We start from the raw sequence: 23100 nt of genomic DNA on the forward strand, positions 1-23100 counted from the left end.
AGATTAACGATAATTTATAAAAATCCTATTTTTTTTTCCTGTGGAATAACAAGAAAAATTAAAATGAAATTAAGAAAACAACTCAATGTATATTAACATTAAAAAGAATAAAATATTTGTGAATAAATTTTAACAAAAGTAGTATAAAATTTAAGCTGTAAAAACTATGAAATTTTTTTTTAAAAATAAAGAAGACCTAAATATATAGAGGAGGAGAAGGAAAAGAAAGAGAAAAATAGAAAGTTTCCAATTACTTAAATCTGATAAGGATGGCACAAAAAGTATAACTCTCTCTCTTTACAGAGTCAGAGGTAATGTAAATAAAATAAGTATCAGACAACAACAGGATATTAATAATGCACTCTGACCAGTAGAATTGATTTAAGGAATGACCAACTGGCTTAATATCAGGAAACCTATTCATTTAATTCATGTTTTATCATTAGAGCAAAAGAAAAAATATGAGAACTGAACAGATATCAAAGGCAATCTAACAGGCATATCTTCTATTTGGATTAACTGACAGAGGGTAGGTAGGTTATAATCTAACAGTCTAACAAAGAAAAAGCATATCCAGCTTTGAAAGTCAATCCATTTAGGAGCAAAATTAATTCCAAACTTACAAAGAAATATTTCTCACCCATCACTTTGGAAGATAATTCTTAATAATTCCTAAAGAACACCACCTTCAGAAGCCCCGAAACAAAGAATTTATTTTTTAAAAATGCTTAGGACCTGTCAAAAGCTGAGAGTATCAGGAATCCCTGTTAGGGGTCATCACATGAAACGGTGAAAATTTTCTGGAAATACAAAGACAACTACTGAGGTAAGAGACGGCATTTTGTTTCTGAAAAATAGCTTAAATCAAGATAATAAGAAAGAAAAGGAGATATCTTTCTTGAAGCTTGGGAAAGCATCTAGTCCAAAGCAGCCTGACGCTTCATTATTTGTTTCCCTACAGTGTCCTGTCTGTGCTGTTCAACAGGTGGTGAGTATAGATAATGCTTTTTCTTTTCTGTACAATAATGATCTTTTGTATGTGATATACAAATTACAAGTATTTTCATATTTCTGAATTCATTTGCCCTTCACAAGAACCCTGTGAGAATGGATATTCATTTTACCACAATTTAAAGCTGAGGCTCTGAGAAGTTAAAGGAAGATGCCTAAAGCCACACAGCACGTAGGGATGGAATCCTAGGATCCTCCTACTACTCCAGGCTTGTGCTGCATGTAGGGAAGCAAAAGAGCATACAGGATATGTGAACAGACATCTACTCACAGAACAGAATCCATCAAACAACTAAAATACTAAAATCGTTATTTGTTTCTATGCATCATTTTTAGCCAAAAATATATATATATATGAAAATAAACTGATTTCTAAAGATTAATTTTAAAATATGAAAAATGTGAACAGATGCGTTCCTACGAAAACAATGGACATGCCTACTTTGAGCCCCATCTATGAGGAAGTACCTCCAGAAGACAACAAACCAGAGAGCAGGGTAGGCAAGAAAGTGAAAATGTCATTCCTTCAAAAGTTCAGCAGGCAAAGACAGAGAGAGAGGTAACACCCATGGGGCCCTAATCCCCACAAGGCTCCATCTGCTTCCGTCCCCTCTGGACGGGACCTAGGCAGAGACAGTGAAGCAGGTCACCCTGCCTTCCCAAGCTGCCCCCAGTAACAGCGCAGGAAGCGCCCACCACGTGCACAGCAGCATGCGAGGAGAGGGACGTGCCGTGCTACTGGCTATCCCCACAATCCCAGGAGGAAGGCACTGCTGTTCCCATCCTACACATGAGAAAATCTAAGTCACTGAAAAGTTAACTTTCAAAGATCCTTCAGCCAGCAAAGCCAGACCGTTCCAAAAACCACCCCCTTCTCACTCATCTATTCCAGGTATTACTCCAAACAAACAAACATGTTCTCATTTTCCTAGAAAAGTCTTCAGACTGAGCCATAAAAGGAGTGCAGGAGTTACACGCGTTGCAATACAGATGCACCTTGAAAACATGATGCCGAGTGAAAGAAACAAACGCAAAGTCACATATTGTGCATCCACTTATGCAAAATATCCGAAGGGGTAATCCACATCAGCGGTCACCTGGGGCTGGGAGGAGGGCAGAATGACTGCTTAATGAGCAAGCAGTTTCCTTTAGCATAATGAAAATGACGTGGAACTAGATGGATGTGATGGATGCACAACACTGCGAATGTACTAAACGCCACCTTTAGTTCGCTTTAAAATGGTAAATTTTATGTTATAGGAATTTTATCTCAGTAAAAAGAAAAATCAGAGTGGAGCAGAGGGCACAAGGACATGTAGTTCATCTGCCTAGTTAGCCCTTTACGTGATCCTACACTCTATACTGCTCAAAGGCACCCAGCTCCAGAGGCAAAGATTCAACTCAAGCAACACAAAGGGGAAGGAAGCCTGTGCTGAGGGTACTGAGGCTGGGCCTAGGAGCCCCAAGACAGAGTATCAGGCCAACTGGAGAGATTCACCGTCTGTGCAGGATGAGATCCTAAAGTCCCACAGAGTCCCTCCGTGTCAGGGCACATCAACCTATTCCCCTTTGCCTTCAATGTCTACAATCATATGGATGATTTTTTACACACCTATAAGGAAGCCTGGGGCTTCCCAGGTGGCTCACTGATAAAGAATCTGCCTACTAATACAAGAGACACAAGTTCGATCCCTGGGTTGGGAAGATGCCCTGGAAAAGGAAATGACAACCCACTTCAGTATTTCTGCCTGGGAAATCCCATGGACAGCGGAGCCTGGCAGGCTACCTACACTCCATGGGGTTGCAAAGAGTTATACACAACTTAGACAAAACAACAAGGAAGCCTGAGGCACTGCTACCAAAGACAGACTTATTTAGATTTATCTAAAATATTTACTAACACAGGAAACCAAACATATTAGGATTTTCCCCAACATCTGAGAAAAGGCAAAACATTTAATTGACCAAAAAAATCAATGTAATGACACCATTCTACTTCTCAAGCTTTCTAGATAACACAGACTTTATGTACCTCCTGAAGAGATGGACAAATAAATATTTGTATTTTTAATTAAACTTCCACATTTTGCTAAAAAGAAACTTAAACTAAAAGTGAGGGTCCCATCACTGACAGAGTATCCTTCACCTCAGAGGTTTAACAAAATGAAAAACTCAGGGAGTTTGGGAGAGAGCTGATGACTTAAAAAGATAATTTTACATAATGTCCTTTTAATCAGTAACTTGATCGTGAAATTTAGAAGTCCCTTATTTATTTCAAAATAAGCTGAACTAAGGTGTACATTTCACTTTGTGATCAAAAATATTTTTTAGAGTTGTTTAAAAATGCTTTAGACAAAGTGATGGTATTGCTTTGGCTGTCAAACAGAAACCATTTCCTAAGCTATCCCTATAAGCACAGGAGCTTTAGTACTGGAATATGGGGGAAAATAAAAATAACCTTTAGCTTACTTAGCCTGCTGTAAAAGAATGCTGAAACCATCCCTTTCAGAAAGGATTATTTTGTAAAGATACATTCAATTTAAAGGTTTTAAAGCATCCTAGAAAAAACAAATTAAAAAAAAAAAAGCAATAGTAGCAATCAACAAGTTATTTTCATTGTTTCAACTGTATGTAAGCCAATATACCATAATATTAACCAATATACTAAGTATAGGAATGATGCCATTAACACTGACTGCAAAGTGTTTTTGCTGCTCAGTACTCTAGCTTTCATTCAAACTGGTTTCACATATAAACTAAATTCAACAACATTAACTTGAAATCTTAAAGTTAAAAAAATGCAATATTGTAAATAATGCATAAGAAAATAAGATCTCAAAGAAAGTATGCATATACTTTATACTCGTATATAAGTTTGTCAGATTATTTAAATATATACACTAAGGACACAGTATACTATTAACTTTCAATGCAAAAACTACTATGAAGTTTTTATTTTGCTATCAACATCTACTAAATAATGGTTTTCAAAAATTATGTTTTAAAGTAATCCTCATCAAGGCAGTTTGGAAAAAAATCTTTACAATTTTTAAATCTGCATACACCCTATGACCTAGCAATCTCATTCTTAGAAACCTATCCTACGGAATAACAGCATTGCAAATTATGCACTACATACAATGCTCAGTCCAACACTACTTAAAATATTGAAAGGCTATAAAATTGGATTCATAATACTGAAACTTTTTCCAAACTAATCTATAGAATCAGTGCAATCCCAATTAAATTCTCTGTACATGTGCTTTTTGATTCCAAAATCTGATTCTAAAATTTACATGAAATTTATATGGGAAGGTATAGGAATAACTAAGACATTCCAGAAGAACAAGGTGGCAGTGCTATGGACTGAATGTTTGGGCCCTAAACCCCAGTGATATCTGGTGGTGGTACTTGCAGGCAAAGCCTTTCGGAGGTAATTAGAGTTAGATGAGGTAAAAAGAATGGGACCTCTATGATGAGATTACTGCCCTTATAAAAAGTGAAAGACAAGGAGAGGGGCCTCCCTACTCCTCCATTTCCCCCTAGGTGCACGCAAGAAAGAAAAGTTATGCTAGGACATAATGAGAAGACGGCGGTCCTCACCAGATACTGAATCTGTTGGCACCTTGATCTTGGGCTGCCCAGCCTCCAGAACTCTGAGAAATAAATGTTTGTTGTTTAAGCCAGCAATCTACAAAATTTTGGTTTTAAAACCAAGACAAGGAAGACCTGCTCTACACTGAAGGCAAGATTTCATATAAAGACAGTATGAAGACAGTATGGGAACAAGTCAAAGACAAAGCAAACAGGAGAACAGAAAATAGAGTCCAGAAACAAATCCACTCAAATATGGACACAACTTCTGGTAGCACAGTAGAGCGGTGTGGACAGAATGAAACAACTGGGTAGCTACACGGGGAGAACGGTGGTAGCGAAACTTGATCCCTACCTCAGACCATATTGAAAAAACTCATTTCCAAGGGAGTATAGATTCAAATGTGAAAGGTAAAATAGGATAATACAGGAAAATACTCTCAAGGATAAGAAAAGAATACATGTAATAAGAAATGAAAAGCACTAGCCATAAAATAAAATATTGATAAATTGGACTACATTACAACTAAGCACTTCTGTTCAAAGGATACCATTAAGAGAATAAAAGGCAAGGGTCAGAAAGGAAGTAGATATCTACAAGGCATATATCCAATTAAAAAAACTCCTATCCATACGGTACAAAAAAGAACTCCTACAAATCAATAAAACAAAGATAAACCAACAGAAAATGAGCAAGAGCCTGGAATAAGCATGTCACAAAAGAAGTTATCAATATGCAGATGAAAAATGCTCAATCCCATTAGATGAAATATACAGATAAAAATGCTCAATCTTATCAGTCATCAGAGAAATGCAAAGTAAAACTACAACAGGAGAACATTACATACCCACCAGAATAGCTGAAATTAAAGACAACTGTCATCAACTCCTGGTAGGAAGGTAAAGTTCTACAACTATCCTGAAAAAGACAATAGGCATTAGCTTCTAAAGTGTTAAAACTACATATACACTTTAACCCAGAGGTTCTCCTCCTATAAGTATGTAGCAAAAGAAATGTACAATAATCTTCACAGCAGCATAATTTAAAATAGCCAAAAATTAGGCAACCCACAGGTTTAACTATAATGTTTACGACAGAAAGCGTACTTAACAGGTACTATTTAGAAAAAGCAGCAGCAGCAGCAGCATGTATCAAAAGGGCAGGACGATGGTGCTCTTCTGTAGGGGCGGGAGGAAGCACTACAGTGGCTGGCAGTTTTCCTCTTCTTGACCTGATGGTGGCTACACGGGGATTCACTTCATAAAAATTCACTGATGTGTGCACTTTGTTTTACCCTATTTTCTGTACTTCTGGGACTCTTACAATCCTTCACAGAAAGAAAAAATGTTGGAAAAAAATCTAATCTGAGCTATGGTGCCAGCTGCATGTCACTTGGAATCAGTAGTTACTTCAGTGTTTCCAATCATAACCTGAAAATACAGGACTTCTCCCCGCATAATGCTGAACAAATTGTTATCACATCATTCTGAAAATTTCAAATGTTAAAGGCAAAGTATATTATCCTCTCAAATTAAGATACATAAAGAAAACACACTTTATAAAAGCAAAATTACTATTAGCAAAAAAAGTTACTAAAAAAAGATCTAGGAATTAAATAATTGACATGTCCAAAAAAATTCCCATTTTCTTATAAACAGAAGCATAATAAGCTTCTTGTAAGTTTATTAAGGATGAAATTCTAAACTTACCTCTCTGTTGGGTGTACCCTCATCAAGTGACTCTGTAAATGAAGACGTCCTGCTCCTGGTTCTCGTTGGTGTTGAAGAACTGGAGGAAGCCTAGATTAAAAGATTAGTGCACAAATTAGAAGGACTACACTCGTGAGCACACTACATACTATATAGTCCTTTCTCGCAGTCCATGCCCAAAGAACCCAGTAAAAGGAAGGAAAAGGGCAAACACAAGAAAAACAAAAAAAGGTAAGTGAAATGTCATTAACTAGCAGACCCAGGCTACCCACTGGGTCCTTGGTCTGATTCTGCCACCAACTTGAACTATGACTTTCACTAAATTAATTTTCTGAGTGCTAAAATAAACCTCAAAATAAGGTTGTGATGATAAAATTATTTTATTAGGGGAGACTGAAACCAGGTGAGAAGTGTATGAAAACTTTCTATACAATCCTTGCAGCTTTCCTATAAATCAAAATTATTCTAAGTTCATTAAAAATAAGTTTGTCAATTCAATTGTGAAAGTGCCTTCCAGCTCTAACATTCAATTATAATGACCTGTGGAGGTAAATTGGAGAAGGCAATGGCACCCCACTCCAGAACTCTCGCCTGGAAAATCCCATGGACAGAGGAGCCTGGTAGGCTGCAGTCCATGGGGTCACGAAGAGTCAGACATGACTGAGCGACTTCCCTTTCACTTTTCACTTTCATGCGTTGGAGAAGGAAATGGCAACCCACTCCAGTGTTCTTGCCTGGAGAATCCCAGGGACGGGGGAGCCTGGTGGGCTGCCGTCTGTGGGGTCGCACAGAATCGGACACGACTGAAGCGACTTAGCAACAGCAGCAGCAGTGGAGGCAAACATGTCTCTAGTCAAAGGTCTTACTCTGAAAACACTGTGCACACCACACCCCAGTACTGAGATGCCAGTCCATTAGTTCTGTGAAGGACTGCAAGATTCCTACAGTCCTTAGTACAAGAACCCGTAGGATAAATTTAAACAAGAAGCCCCAGATTGAAACTAGAGCCTGAGGTCCACTCTAAGGTGAGCTAAAAACAGTCCTAAAAATATAAAACCAACACTTCAAGATGCCCTCTCACCCATAACAAGATAAGGCTTAACTTATCTACAAAAAAAATAACATCTTGATGTCTTACCCTTTGTAGTCTGTACAGCACTACATAAATAAAAAGCACTTAGTAAATATTTCTTAAAATAAATGAACAAATGGAACATCCATCTGTCAAGTCAGCGTGTGCTGCTGTGTCTATGCTGGAACAGAGAGGTCACAAGAAACGGTGTACACACACATACACACATATGTGCATATTCAGTGTACAATTAAGTCTAACATTTCTAATCAACACAAACGTTCAGTAAATGGTGTTGGGACAAATGGCCATCCATATGGGGGAACAAAATGAGTCAGACCTTTAGTTTATACTTAAGCTATATTAAAGATTTAAATGATATTTGGGACTTCCCTGGCAGTCCAGAGGTTAGAATTCCTCACTTCCACTGCAGGGAACTGCAAATCCCACAGTCCTCTGGATGGGGAACAAGAGGTGAATAAAACAGATTTTTATGTCAGAAGCAGAAATCAAAAGGAATAGTTTAATTGGGAGGAGGGGAAAACATCAACAAAATGTGACAAAAGTTAAATAAACTCTTTTTCTAAAAAGCTCTTATAAGTACTTAAGTCTGAACTCCAAAAACTCACCAACCTAGTCTTCTTTTCATCTAGGGCAGGTGACCTGAGCTCGCCCGATGAACATACCCACGTGAGACTCTGAGTCATATATGGGCAATATGAGAAAACAGACATGCAAAATTAATAAAGCTCGTCAGCTGGTGAGCGTGGAGAACAGGGCTTCCCGCAGTCATACGCAAGAGCTGTGCATGTGAGATGCAGGGCGCCAGACTGAGGCGGCTGCAACATTCTTAGTGCCGTCCCCCAGCTGGGCTGAGCAGAGCCATCAGCCCAGACTTTCAGGCCCTCCTTAAAATTCTGTAAGTCACCAACTATTTATTCATTAACAGATCCCTTTTCTGCTTAACTAGCTGGGCTGAGTTCTGTTGCTTACAACTCAGAATTCCAACACATACATACCTTCTAAAAGATGAAACAGAAAAATTAACACATGATAGAAGGAATGTGCAGAAGTTACCTTAAAGGACTCAACCCAGACAAAAAATAGGAAGAGTAAGGTCTCAAAATTGTAAACAACAAAATAGTTGAATGTGAAATAAAGTTGAAGTCTTATCAATGTTTTAGAAGGCAAAGGAGAAAAGGAAAGATATACCCATTTGAATGCAGAGTTCCAAAGAATAGCAAGAAGAGATAAGAAAGCCTTCCTCAGTGATCAATGCAAAGAAATAAAGGAAAACAATAGAATGGGAAAGTCTAGAGATCTCTTCAAGAAAATTAGAGATATAAACAGAACATTTCATGCAAAGATGGGCACAATAAAGGACAGAAATGGTATGGACCTAACAGAAGCAGAAGATATTAAGAGGTGGCAAGAATACACAGAACTATACAAATAAGATCTTCACCACTCAGATGATAACGATGGTGTGATCATCAACCTAGAGCCAGACATCCTGGAATGCGAAGTCAAGCGGGCCTTAGGAAGCGTCACTATGAACAAAGCTAGTGGAGGTGATGGAATTCCAGTTGAGCTATTTCACATTCTAAAAGATGATGCTGTGAAAGTGCTACACTCAATATGCCAGCAAACTTGGAAACCTCAGCAGTGGCCACAGGACTGGAAAAGGTCAGTTTTCATTCCAATCCCAAAGAAAGGCAATGCCAAAGAATGCTCAAACTACCGCACAATTGCACTCATCTCACACGCTGGCAGGAGAAGGCAATGGCACCCCACTCCAGTACTCTTGCCTGGAAAATCCCATCGACAGAGGAGCCTGGTAGGCTGCAGTCCATGGGGTCGCGAAGAGTCGGATATGACTGAGCGACTGAGCAACTTCACTTTCACTTTTCATTTTCATGCATTGGAGAAGGAAATGACAACCCACTCCAGTATTCTTGCCTGGAGAATCCCAAGGACGGGGGAGCATGGTGGGCTGTCGTCTATGGGGTCGCACAGAGTCGGACATGACTGAAGCGACTCAGCAGCAGCAGTAGCACACGCTGGCAAAGTAATGCTCAAAATTCCCCAAGCCAGGCTTCAACAGTACATGAACCGTTAACTTCCAGATGTCCAAGGGATTTAGAAATTGGGAGAGGGCTTAGAAAAGGGAGAGGAACCAGAGATCAAATTGTCAACATCTGTCAGATCTTTAAAAAAGCAAGAGAGCTCCAGAAAAATACCTATTTCTGCTTTATTGACTATGCCAAAGCTACTGTATGGACCACAACAAACTCTGGAAAATTCTTAGAGTTGGGAATACCAGACCACCTGACCTGTTTTTTGAGAAATCTGTATGCAGGTCAAGAAGCAACAGTTTAGAACTGTACATGGAACAACAGACTGGTTCCAAATTGGGAAAGGAGTGTGTCAAGGCTGGATATTGTCACCCTGCTTATTTAACTTCTATGCAGAGTACATCATGAGAAATGCTGGACTGGATGAAGCACAAGCTGGAATCAAGATTGCCAGGAGAAATATCAATAACCTCAGATATGCAGATGACACTACCCTTATGGCAGAAAGAAGAACTAAAAAGCCTCTTGATGAAAGTGAAAGAGGAGAGTGAAAAAGCTGGCTTAAAGCTCAACATTCAGAAAACTAAGATCATGGCATCTGGTCCCATCACTTCATGGGAAACAGACGGGAAAACAGTGGGAATAGTGACAGACTTTATTTTTGGGGCTCCAAAATCACTGTGGATGGTGACTGCAGCCATGAAATTACAAGACGCTTGCTCTTTGGAAGGAAAGTTATGACCAACCTAGACAGCATATTGAAAAGCAGAGACATTACTTTGCCAACAAAGGTCCATCTAGTCAAAGCTATGGTTTTTCCAGTGGTCATATATGGATGTGAGAATTGGACTATAAAGAAAGCTGAGCACCGAAGAACTGATGCTTTTGAACTGTGGTGTTGGAGAAGACTCTTGAGAGTCCCTTGGACTGCAAGGAGATCCAACCAGTCAATCCTAAAGGAAACCAGTCCTAAATATTCATTGGAAGGACTGATGCTGAAGCTGAAACTCCAATACTTTGGACACTTTATGCGAAGAACTGACTCATTTGAAAAGACCCTGACGCTGGGAAAGAGCAAACACGGGAGGAGAAGGAGACAAGAGAGGATGAGATGGCTGGATGGCATCACTGACCTGATGGACATGAGTCTGAGTAAGCTCTGGGAGTTGGTGATGGACAGGGAGGCCTGGGGTGCTGCAGTCCATGGGGTCACAAAGAGTCGGACACGACTGAGCGACTGAACTGAACTGAGGAAACTTAACGTGCGCTTGTGTGTGCTTAGTCACTGAGTCGCGTCCGACTCTGTGGCCCATGGACTGTAGCCCTGCCTGGCTCCTCTGTCCATGGAATTTTCCAGGCGAGAATACTGGAACAGGTTGCCATCTCCTTCTCCAAGGGATCTTCCTGAACCAGGGATCCAACTCTTATTTCTTGTGTTTCCGGCACTGGCAGATAGATTCTTTACCACCAGCACCACCTGGGAAGCCCCAAAAAAATGTATGACTAGAAGCCAACAGTGTGTTTAGAAAATGGGAAAGGAAAGCAGTCACTGGACAGTGTTTATCCAGGACTGAAACTAAATCACAAATATTCAGAACAGTTCAGAAATAATTCTCACTGAGGTTGAGGGAAATGTAACAACCATTCCCACTCATAGTCATGAATTTCAACTCATACCAGCTTCAAAGACCAGATGTTTCAAACACTACCAATATGACTGGGAGAAACTCCATTTGTATCTCCTTTTATATGGTTATATGTAGTATCTCCTTTAATAAAAGGGCTACTGAGAGGGCAAAAGTTAGGAAAGTATTACTAGGCCACAGGAAGTAACTCATAGCCAACCCTCTCTGCTATGATTCCAACATCTCCAAAACATAAGGGGGTTAATAATTCAGCTTTCCAAATACCCAGATGCCAAGAAAGGGCTACTCCAGACAAGGACCTCCAAATCACTTGAAAAGTGCACCTCTACTGTGAAACTTCTTAATTGGCACAATGATTTCTCATATGAGCCTAATCTTTAAATGGAGCTTCATCAGCTCTAGAAAAATCAGCAAAATCAAATGTTGGGGTTTATGAAGTTAAAGTATAGATTCTAAGACACACTGCCCTCAGAAAAGTAGTACCACATGGCCAAGCTTGGCCTGATGGTTTGTAGGTCTGCGTCTGGAGTTGCAAAAGTAAGAATCACATGAGGGAATGGACGTGACTGCAAAGTATGAAAATACGCAAAAAAAACTAACTGTACTTGAGTATTTATCGCAAAGTCTTGCATCTTTAACAGCTACCCTCACTTTAAAATATATAGGGATTTACATTCCTTCAAACTAAATTTGCTCTAATTAATCCTCACAGCCATGAGAAATCTGAAGACAGATGTCTAAGCTATTTGTCAAGAAACCTGATGGTTATATCCAGGCTCACAATATTTTTATTGCCAATTGAATATTAATTGACCATAGCCCTCAACTTCATTATAAGAAAAAAAAATTTTAGTCACCGTGGTACTCAGAATTCAAAGATGACCCCAAATCACCCTCACCTTGCAAATATGCAGTATCACTGCCCTGATGATCTTACCTTTCAGAGCAAAGGTATATTTAAGATTACTACTCAGCTGACTCTAAGCTAACTCAGAGAAAGGAGACTATCTGAATGGGACCAACCTAATCACACAAGCCCTTCAAAGGAGTCCAGAGTGCGGCAGTGGGTACTCCTGCAGCCCTGAAGGAAAGCAAAGGCCTGTGAGGGTCGAGCGGTGAGGAACTGTGGATGGCACTAGGAGCCAAAGACAGTAAGGAACAAGGGCCTGTGTCCCACGGCCACAGCCACGTGAGCTGGACCAGGACCCGCATCGCCAGCGAGAACACAATGTGGACAGCAGCCTGATGGCTGCTCGTGAGGCCCCGCCATGCTAGACTTCTGACACACAGACTGTGAATCAGGAACTGGGCGATTCGGCAGTAAGGTTGTGGTCCTGTTGTTTCTCAACATCAGGAAACTAATGCAGTCACCTTTAGGAACAGTAAGCCCTAAGATTTAACCATCTTGAATTCATAACTTTAGATATCTGCATCCATCTGACAATTCAGCTGTCTTGAATACAGTAGCTCTTTATAGGAAAACTCTCAGATAATAGAGCCCCAATGGAATAAACTTTGATTAACATAGTTTTGACCAACACAGAATTTCTCAGTAATACGAATATCTAAAATTTGTGTTGTTATCTTTAGAGTGTGCTGTTCAGCCTAAGATTAATGCTTTTCAATGTCTAATTTTTTGGTATAGTTAAAATATATTAGATACATTTGATGTAATAGAGATTTAAGAGTTAGCGGCTACGTTTATCAACATTGTTCTTATACAGACAGCATGGTATGGTGAAAGAAGTTTGGCTGGGTTGTGGAATCAATTAGAGGATGGGGATCAACTTTTTTTTTTAATGAAGGAATATTTGGGGTCAAAATATGGCATCTTATGTCATAAAGATGAAGATTCTATAAAACTTTTGTTTTAGAAGTGTCTGTGCAAAAAGAATGTTATTGTTGTTTAACTGCTGGTCCCAGTGAAAAAAATTTGAGAAACAGTGATCCAGAGAGTACTGGGGAAGCGGATGAGGGACTCAGAAGAACTGCGCACTAGCCCGGATCTTGAAGTGTGCACCCTGATTCAGCCACACAAGCATTCTCAGCTTTCCACCTTCTTGTCAGGAAATTGGGGATAACTGTCCTCCATACCTCCATCTGTTTTAGCCTGTTACTAGTTTAGAAACTAGATAACTACATCTAATAGAATTGCAGACAAAATAAACATAAGGAAATTCTAAATGAGGGATTTTTAAAAAACTGTCCTTATTAATAACTTACATTAACTATGCAATATGAAGTTAGTGACATAAAAATTTTGGCTGCCCAGAAGCCTTTTGACACTACTTACTTCTCAAATTATAGCCCAAGTAGACGAATGGCATTCTTACACAAGCCTAACATCTGGCTTCATTTCTCCCTGCCACACCCATGAGTAACCAAATCACAGCAAGGACACAGCCACAGACTCCTCCTCACCACGTACTCCTGAAAGTCTCTGCCAATCTACCTGACACCCCAGCTATAAAGGAATGGCCAAAGTAACCTGGAGTTAATATGTCACATAAGCCTTTATCTACTAGTTACAAAATTATTAGAACTTTCCATCATGTCTTTAGTAAAGTACCTTCTATATCCTGACGTCTAAACAGTAGTGCCGGAAATGAAATATTGCTGCTTATGTTATAAATGTTCACCTCTCAAAAATAGCCCTGTAATATAGTTAAGTCCACTCATTCAAAAGTAATTTAAGGAGACTTCTAGTTAAAAATATGGTAGGTGAACCAAAGTTTCTTATTTTTCTCTCCTTTGAAAAGAGTTGGGGCTTCCCTGGTGGCTCAGGGGTAAAGAATCCACCTGCAATGCAGGAGACCTGGATTCAATCCCTGGGTCAGGAAGATTCCCTAGAGAAGGAAATGGCAACCCACTCCAGTATGCTTGCCGTGGGAAATCCCATGGACAGAAGAGAAGAGCCTGGAGGGCTACAGTCCATGGAGTTACAAGAGTTGGACATGACTTAGCAACTAAAACATCACCCAAAGAATTAAATTTCAACCAATTTTCAGAAGAATGGGTGTGAACGAAAGAATGCTGAAGTGAAAGTACAGCTGAAGATACTACAATCCCATGGAGAAGGGAACACTGATAAGAAGCAAGCCTATTTTCATCTCCAGAGCCCTAAAAAGATTTAAGACTTCCAAGTTACAATGCAAGTTATAATGAAGATGTTAACAGGCAGGACCAAAATCAGAAAAATTGGTTGAAAGATCCCCATGTCCCTGGTTCTACCTTACATAGCCTCTGAAAAACCAAAGAAAGGTTTATTTTTCTGGAGCCATTTCAGCTCCAACCTGGATGAAACCAAGCACAGTAAGACAGGAGTGAAGGGCAAAGTGTGTGACTAAACCTAGAGGGACTAATTAGGTGATATTCTGCACAGCGAACGGTGGAACCTCCAGCACAATGCTTCCGAAGCAGCTCGGCTTATAACCTGGCACCCTCTGCCCAAAAAACAAAAGGCTTCACTGGAGAAATCAAATGACATCTTAAAGAGCTCAGGTTATCAACAGGTAGATAGTTCTCCCAATAACAAAGCCAATTGCAGCATATCACCCAGCAGGGAGTCCCAGTGTTGATCACATGATACTTCTAGATAGCATCAGATTTTTACTGTCTTGCCTTTTAATATGGATACCCCAGAGCAGTCAGTAAAGAAAATTTCCAATGTAAGAGCCAACAACAACAAAATTCACCAAAAAAAATTAAAAGAAAACTTCAAAACCAAAGAAAAAAATCAGAGCTATAAAAGATATATCAGAGGACTGACTGCTCTGGTGGTCCAGTGGCTAGGACTCCACACTCCCAATCAAAGGGACCCAAGTTTGACCCCTGGTCAGAGAGCTGGATCCCACAAGCTGCAATTAAAGATCCCACATGCCACAAGTAAGACCTGGTGCAGCCAAAATAAATAAATTTTTTTTAAATGTTAAAGATCTATCAGTATAGCAAGAGCAATGCTATGAAAAAGCAAAAGACAGTAAGAAATAGCCTTTGGAAATTTTAAAAACAGAGTAGGAAAAACTAAAAATTCAATTGAAAACTAACATTGTAGATTAACCATACTTCAAAAAATAAAGAAAACAAAAAACTCATGGAACAGTAAATTGAAGCAAACTCTCAAAAATAGGACAAAAAAAGGAACTTCTCTGTGGTCCAGTGGTAAGACCCCACACTTCCACTGCAAATAGAACAAAAAACAAATAAATTAATTAAAATAGACCATGAAGGGTGAAAAATAGTAAATAAGAGACTCTATCCTGAAGGTACAAAAACTAACTGGTCTTCCAGAATAGAAGAGAAAAAACAAAGGAGAGGGAATTATTAAAGAAATAATATCTAAAAGTTTCCAAGAATTTAAGCACAGGAGTCACCATACTTAGTGAAGCACAATGCAAAAATAAATCTACACAAAGGCATGTTCACCATAAAATTTCAGAAAACAAGAGAAGATCCTAAAGTCTCCAGAAAGAACACGGAGGATAGAGCTGGGAGGCTGGAGTAGACAGTGTGTTTTGTTTTGTTTTAGCGTAATAGTTTTTTAGCAGTACTTTATCTTTTAAAACTACAGAATGTATTGTGTGTGTGAGTGTTTGAAGTCGCTCCGTCGTGTCCGACTCTTTGCAACCCCGTGGGCTGTAGCCCACCAGGTTCCTCTGTCCATGGGATTCTCCAGGCAAGAATACTGGAGTGGGTTGCCATTTTCTTCTCCAGAGGATCTTCCCGACCCAGGGATCGAACCCGGGTTTCCTGCATTGCAGGCAGACACTTTATCCTCTGAGCCACCAGGGAAGCCACAGAATGTATTACTTTGATAAAAATAAAAGTAAAATTTCATTTTAAATGTTTATTTAAAAATCATGAGTATCTAGTATATCCAGTAAAAGGTACCCCATATAATTTAAAAGCATAATACACAGACTGAAAGATGGTCTATTTCTCATCCTAAATCTCATCCAACAGTTGGTAACAAATCATAAGTGAACTGATGTTATTCCCAACATTTTAGACACTAGCTACTGTTAACATCGTCCATGCTAACTTAGTCAAATAACTCTATAAAATGAATAAAATAGAAAAATCAGACATCTTTACTAATCTAAGAAATATGCATTTGTTAAGAATTCATAATTTAAAAGACAAATATTTAAGATAAATGCATGTTTATGCAAAGAGTGGTAATTAGGTTTCCAGTACAAGAATGCAGAATGAACACTGTTTACTTCTCTTCCTCCCAAAAACCCACTGAAATAAAGGTTTTAAAAAAAAAAAAGTAGAAAAACAGATAAACTAAAACTCTAGAACAAGAGAGGGAAAATCATAAGTAAAAAGAAAACAAATTTTTGAAGAATAAAGGCAAAAGGATTCTAATTGGTGGGGAAGTCAGGGCAATGGAGCCGTAACTCCAAACATACGCAGAAGGCAGCTCTGGGAGAGGCAAACAGCGGGGGTAAAAATCACTAGAACGGGAGGTTACTACTCTCAGGAATGTGTCTCAGGTCTGTGAAACAGGTACACCTGAGTCAGCCTCCTTCAACCCAAACACTTCCCCAGACAAAAGAAACAGCCAAATACAATGAGTAACACCTTGGAGGAGTTAGCGCTCCAACTGCAGAGGCTGGCACCATAAAGCAGTAGGGTAACAACACACCCAGTTTCACCAGAGCAATCCCAGTCCTGCCCAGTCCACATCAGTTTACGTTTCAAGATAATTACCAGTGTCCCCATTCATTAAGAATGTTTGGGTAATAAATCACCCACCTGGTCTTCATAAATATAAACCAACAGCAAGACATTTTTCTCAAAAAAAGAAAAAAATATAACCAGTATGAATACATACAACTATAACAACCTAGAACAATCTGATAAATCAAGGAACAGACTTTAAATATGCTTGTATAGATAACACATAACATCCTGAGAGAGTTTGGGGATGCTCTAGTTTCCATTAAACCACAAGCTGCTGCTAAAAATAAATAAATAAATAAAAGTACCGTGGTTAGGAGAATGGACTTTAGAGCAAGACTGCCTAAGTTCCTATCTCAGCTTTATCACTGAGTTGTGTGGTACTATCTGTCTACACAGACAAGTTACTTAACCTCCCTTGGCCTCCATTTCTTATCTGTAAAATGAGGGTAATACAAATCCATACCTTTTATTATTTCATGTATTAATTTAGATAATACATGCAATGAACCAAGAAAACACCTAGGTAAAAATAACTACCCAATGTTGACTAGTGTTCATTTGTGGAAATTAAATGTGATGACTAGAATAAATTCAATAGAAGCAGCTGAAATAAAAATTTTAAATCTTTCAAAGCAATAGAATAAACAAGAAAAAAGGAATATATCAAAAGAGGGGGAAAGGATATACAGAGAATTTATTTAGAAAGATTAATAAGATTTAAAAAAGAAAAAGGGGAGACTAAAAAAAAAAAAAAAAGAAGAAAACTAGAAATTTTTTAGCCTCAAAGAAAAAGAGAAAAGATTCAAAGATCAAGTTAACCACCAATACAGAAAAGAACAAGTTTGAATTAGACTTTCCATTTGCACACAGGATGCTAGAAGATAAGACTATGTTCCTTCAGAAGGGACTCTTCCCTGTTTGTGAAATTTTTTTTATTCCTATTACACAAACTATTATTTTGAGACCCCAAGTTTGGGGTGAGCCCACATTGTTTCGTTTTGCTTTTTATTGTGGTAAAGCATACGCAACATAAAAGTTATCATTTTAAACATCTGTAGGTGGACAGTTCAGTGGTATTAATTATACTCACATTGTTGGACAACCACCACCACTATCCATCTCCAGAACGTCTTCATCCTCCCAAATTGAAACTCTATCCTCATTAAACAGTAATTCCTCATTTCCCCCTCCTCTCTTCAGCCACAGACAACCGCCGTTCTACTTTTTGCCTCTATGATCTTGACTAATCTAGGTACCTCACACAAGTGGAATCACAAAATAGTCCATTTGTGCCGGTGCTTTTTATAATTAAGTTTTAGTAATATCTGAAAAGGGCTGCAAATGTTAAAAAAATATTTTTTTATTCATGGCACTATGAGGATAGGGAGGCCTGGCAGCAATGATTAACTCAGCAATGAAACCCTTCACCAACATGATTTTTATCTCTAGTAAAGCCCTATGCTAACCAGGACTTTCAAAATACTCCAAACTCTCTGTGCTGTTTATGGTTCAGAGGTTGTAAACAATCATGTGCATAGTAGCAGGAGTGTGGATAATCCTGTCACACAAGCTAGTCTGCCAGCAGAGAGGTTTGACCTGAGACACTCCTTTTATATGCAGGAGACTACTAACTGGAGCTCTAAGTTAATTTTCCAGAGAAAGGTGGTCGGGGATAGCCCCTGTTAATGTCAGAAGAGTGTAGGATAACAGACAGATTTTGGTTTCGGGGGTAGATGCTCAAGCAGATCTAGGGGACCTCTTGAGTCTTGATCCGCCTCACCCGCATGACCTTGTCATGGGTGGGGTCGGGGAGTTATACATCCTAAGAAATTAGAAAGTATCCTATATTACTCTTTATTAATTTTTATCAAATTTATTCTAAGGATTTTAAAAATCTAAGTATAGATATTTGTTGTTAAAAAAGTAAGTGAAACTTGATTTGAAATTGTTTAATTTTATTTTTAAAGTCAGAGTTGACCAAATGTTTACTTAAAATAATATTTGCCAAAGAAGGGTTCAAATAATCTCAGCTCCAAAGAGAAGTGACTGGGGACTACAAAACGGTGTCTTGCTTTTATTGAATGCTTTCAAAAACTGAAGGAACCCCAAAGTATTAATATCACGAACACTATCGTTCTTACTATTACTGAAAAGTTTTGCAAGTATTGTGATGTAAATGGTTCATTTATCCCAGAATTATCAACACCTGATGACTCACTCTATTTGAAACATACCTGTCAAGCAATCTCACCTCTGGAAATCAAGCTAAGAACCAGGAAATATGTACACAAGGGCCTCCAAAATCTCAAAACAAATGTCTCAATTTGTATTAATGCACTAAAATGCATTAAAGAATCCCTTAGGTACTTGCCCTTATTTTACACAAAATTTTAGAAATTCAGGATCTTGTCTTGATTTAAAGCCCAAAACAATTTAAAACCTGAGAGAAGATAGACATTGGGCAGATAGCAAGGGAGGCTACAAAGTAATCAGGAAAACTAGACCAAGAACAAACACATAAATCCTCCTGAGGAGGTAAAAGCAAACTGTCTTTCACACCCCATTAAATTCCTGAGGGTATAGCACCCTCAACACAAAATAATTTATATTCAAAAAACAAGACATAATATTATACAAATTTAGGATCCTTTGCATGAGAAAACAAGGACATGTTTTATCTGTTACAAAAAGATTACCCCATCCAAAAATATTTGTTTTGCTTAATTCACGATTGAAAGAAATTCTTAACTCTAAAAATAATAATCCAGAATTCTCAACTTGAAGGGTTCTAAATAGTTAAGGATCAAGACAAGGAACAGAATCAAGTTTCTATCAGCAATTGATCACTAACAATTTACTTTTGCATTCTGGATAAATATATATATATATATATCTACTATATATACACACATATATACTCACTATATATATACACACATATATCCATTATATACACACACATATAGTTACATCAAAAAGGATCATTTTAAATCTTCTGTACACATAGTGCTATTTCTTGCTCCACACGCACTGTCTTACCAGAGTCATCAACCCATATGAACTGGAAGCCCTGATGCATTACCTGTAACGCCCTTTTACCATGATTCTAAAGACAACCTCGGGTTTCCCAAGTGGTTCAGAAGGTAAAGAATCCGCCTGCCAAAACAGGAGACACAGATTCAATACCTGGGTTGGGAAGATCCCCTGGAGAAGGAAAAGACAACCCACTCCAGTATTCCTGCCTGAAAAATCCCATGGACAGAGAAGCCTGGCAAGCTGCAGTCCACGGGGACGCAAACAAATGGGACAGGGCTTAGCGACTGAACAACAACAAAGACAACCTCCCTTTGTTAAAGATTGACAGTAATTCTTTTTCATGAAAAAAAGATAACATTTACAAATAAAAAGCCAGCAGCTTGGAGCATATCCTTCTTAAACTATTTTCACTATGTCATACTGTCCCCACAAAACTGGGATCCCGCTTTACATGCTGTGTTCCAATCTGTCTTTTAATACAAGTTAGAGCCTACTTCTCTGCGGGCTCTAACTCTGACATCAGGAAAGTTACTTAATCTCTCTGAATCCCATTCCAGGTATGGAAGATTCTACCTTGTAGATTTATGTGACAATGAAACAAAATAACCCAAGCAAAATACCTAGCACAGTAAGAACCTAATAAATGTTGGTGTTTTTTTTAAGGCTGCATAATAACCAACTATATGGCAAAACTTATCTAACCAATTCTCTACTGCTGAATATTTTTGGCCACATTTTACCTATTAAAAACAACACTGAAGTGAAATTCCATGTGGCTAACTCCTTAATACATCCTGAGTTCTCGTAGAATTTTTAGAGGTGGCGTCCTGGATCCGTGATACGTCGAGTCCCTTACATTCACTGCCGTGCCTGTTTCCCCACATTTCTCACCTCATTTTATTTTTTCTTTCTTTCTTAAATTAACAGTGTTTTGTAAAATTTTAAAAGCTCACAGTAAATGTAATCTATTTAGTATTGGAAGTAATATATTTAGTATCCAAATCTTAATCACTATTTACAATTCCCTTAGGAGAATGAACAAGTTTTCAGTACCATATTCTAATATACCTCAACCACTGTTTCACTCTACGAAGCTTTAAATAAACTTCAATTTAAAGTTTCAGAATAAATTCAATGCAATAGATGCTTGATTTAGTAGTTATTGGTCATTAGTTTTTAAAAGTTGTGTAAGATAAATGTTCTGTTTAAAATGTTTTTGAAATGCCTGCCAAGTAGTCAAAACCCAGCTTTTCGTGTAGACACTCTAAATCTGTTGAGACTCAGACAGGAGTCTCAAAAGAAGCAATTTTGCAGAAAGAAGCAATTTAGCAGAAGCCCTCCTCATTGCTGAAAGAACCACGTGCTGCCGGCACCAAAACACACATTCACAGCTGCTTAGGAGACTGTTTCTGCTTCTTTAAATTAACACTACTAACGCGCCTCCTTCTTCCTGGAAATTGTCATTTCCTGAAGCAACAGCATTCGTGAAAAACAAACATTAACAAGACTCCTGAAGAAGCAGAGCCGAGCTGCGGACGCGCGCAAGCCCTGCGGGCCCGACAGTGGCCCGCCCCTCCGCCCGTCCCGGATCAACCCAGTTATGCGAAGTGACGAACTCGTGACAGCCTCGGGCACTGGACGCCGGCCACGCCGCCACCTCTCTCGGGTCCAACGCTTCTGCAAGCAGCCCGGCCAGGAATGGCTCAACCCCTGGCCCTCACGCCTGGACCAGGGTTTGGAATTAAGACTCCGTCACGGGCCAGGGGCCCCTCCGTTAATCAGTCTCGGGTCGGGGATGAGAGGAGGGGACAAAGGTCAGATATTACAAGGGATCCTGGTTTTCCCATTCCGCCCTCACTCCTGAGTTGGGGGTCTCGAATGCCTGGGGAAAACCTTCTGTATGGGTCAAAAACCATGCAAGATCAGAGCTCCTCTCACTTATTCTCAGACCAGGCTGGGCATCAGGGGTAAATTAAGAGGTCAGGTGTCACAAACCCTACCAGCCCCAACCTACTCTCCAGAACGGAGTTCTGGGATGGGGAACCCGGGTCAGGACTCACGGAGGACCTGGACCGCCCTGAGCTCATTCCCAGGGAAAGACCTGGGGGAAGCCTCTGGTGACAAGTCAAGCGTCAGGGCAGATCCTCCGCTCCCCTTTGCCCACGAGCGGGTGTCAAGGGTTGTCGGGAACCAGGGGAGTGCGGAGGCCATAGTACCTGAGTAGAGGCCAGCGCCTGCTGGAGCTGCTGCTCCTCGCTGATCTTTTGCTTCAGTTTCTTGAACATCGCGCAACGCGGGGTCCTGAGGTGGACGAGACCTGTGGGGCGAGTGTTCAGAGAGACCCGGCCGCGGTGGCGGCGGAGGCTTCCCTACACCACAGACCGCGGGGGCCGGGCCTCGCCGCCTCCTCCTTGGGCTCGCGGGCCGGTCGAGACACTCGTCCTGCGGGTGTCGGCGTCGCCGCCGCCGCGTCTCTCTCTTCTGGGTGCCACCGGTTGGCCTCGGCCCCCCATCCAGCCCCGGCGGCGGCGGCGGCGGCGACAACGGCAGCAGGTGAGCAGTGTGAACAAGGCGCCTGCGCGGCCTACGTGGAGATCGGCGAGGGAGCGCTACCGAGCGCCGGAGGGGACAAGCTGGAAGTCCGGCCGGCGCATGCGCGCTGCAGGGTCGCTCCCGGAAAGTGCGGGACTCCGCGCTGCCCACGCTCACTGCGCGTAGACTTGCCCTCGGAGCCCAGGCGTGGGGTGGTCTGAGCCCTACGCTGACACACACCCGGGCTGAGGTGCTTCGAAGTCAGGTGGGGAGGGTGCCGCTTCTCTCGAGGACCGCAAAGCTGACTGCCCCGCCGCAAAGAACCTGTTGTGTGGGTGTGAGAAGAGGAGATCCGGGGGACCTGCCGGGGACTGTGATTCACAATGTGCTTTTGTTCAGTATTTGTGATTTGGATTTTCTGTCTTCAGTTTCTCGTATTCCTACTGCTTCCCAGAGTGGCCCTTTTCCCTTTGCTGGGCTCTTCCAGGGGTCAAGAAGTGCCTGATAGGAAGCTCCCAGGGTTCAGATGTTTCAGGCTGATATAGTTTGGACATTGCCTGTATATATATAGGCTTCCCAGGTGGCGCTACTGGTAAAGAACCCCGCTGCCAATGCAGGAGACTAAGAGACATGCTTCCGTTCCTGGGTCGGGGAGATTACCTGGCGGGGGACAGGCAACCCACTCCAGTATTCTTATCTTAAGAATCCCATGGGAAAAAAAAAAAAGAAAAAAAAG

The 23100-nt window shown here is 40.2% G+C and overlaps 1 protein-coding gene across 1 annotated transcript in view; it reads right to left on the reverse strand.

The window, feature by feature from the left end:
• The window catches only part of GOLGA4 (golgin A4), a 108127-nt gene extending 85968 nt beyond the window's left edge, over window positions 1–22159 (reverse strand). The window contains exons 1-2 of the mRNA XM_052647066.1: window positions 22049–22159; window positions 6316–6405 (exon numbers count right to left, since the gene is read on the reverse strand). Of these exons, the coding sequence (XP_052503026.1) occupies window positions 6316–6405; window positions 22049–22117 (159 nt within the window). The 5' untranslated portion in view covers window positions 22118–22159. The remainder of the gene's footprint in view (window positions 1–6315; window positions 6406–22048) is intronic.
• Between the last annotated feature and the right edge of the window lie 941 nt (window positions 22160–23100).

Source organism: Budorcas taxicolor, chromosome 1, assembly GCF_023091745.1.
Source record: "Budorcas taxicolor isolate Tak-1 chromosome 1, Takin1.1, whole genome shotgun sequence".
In the NCBI taxonomy this organism is placed as follows: Eukaryota; Metazoa; Chordata; class Mammalia; order Artiodactyla; family Bovidae; genus Budorcas; species Budorcas taxicolor.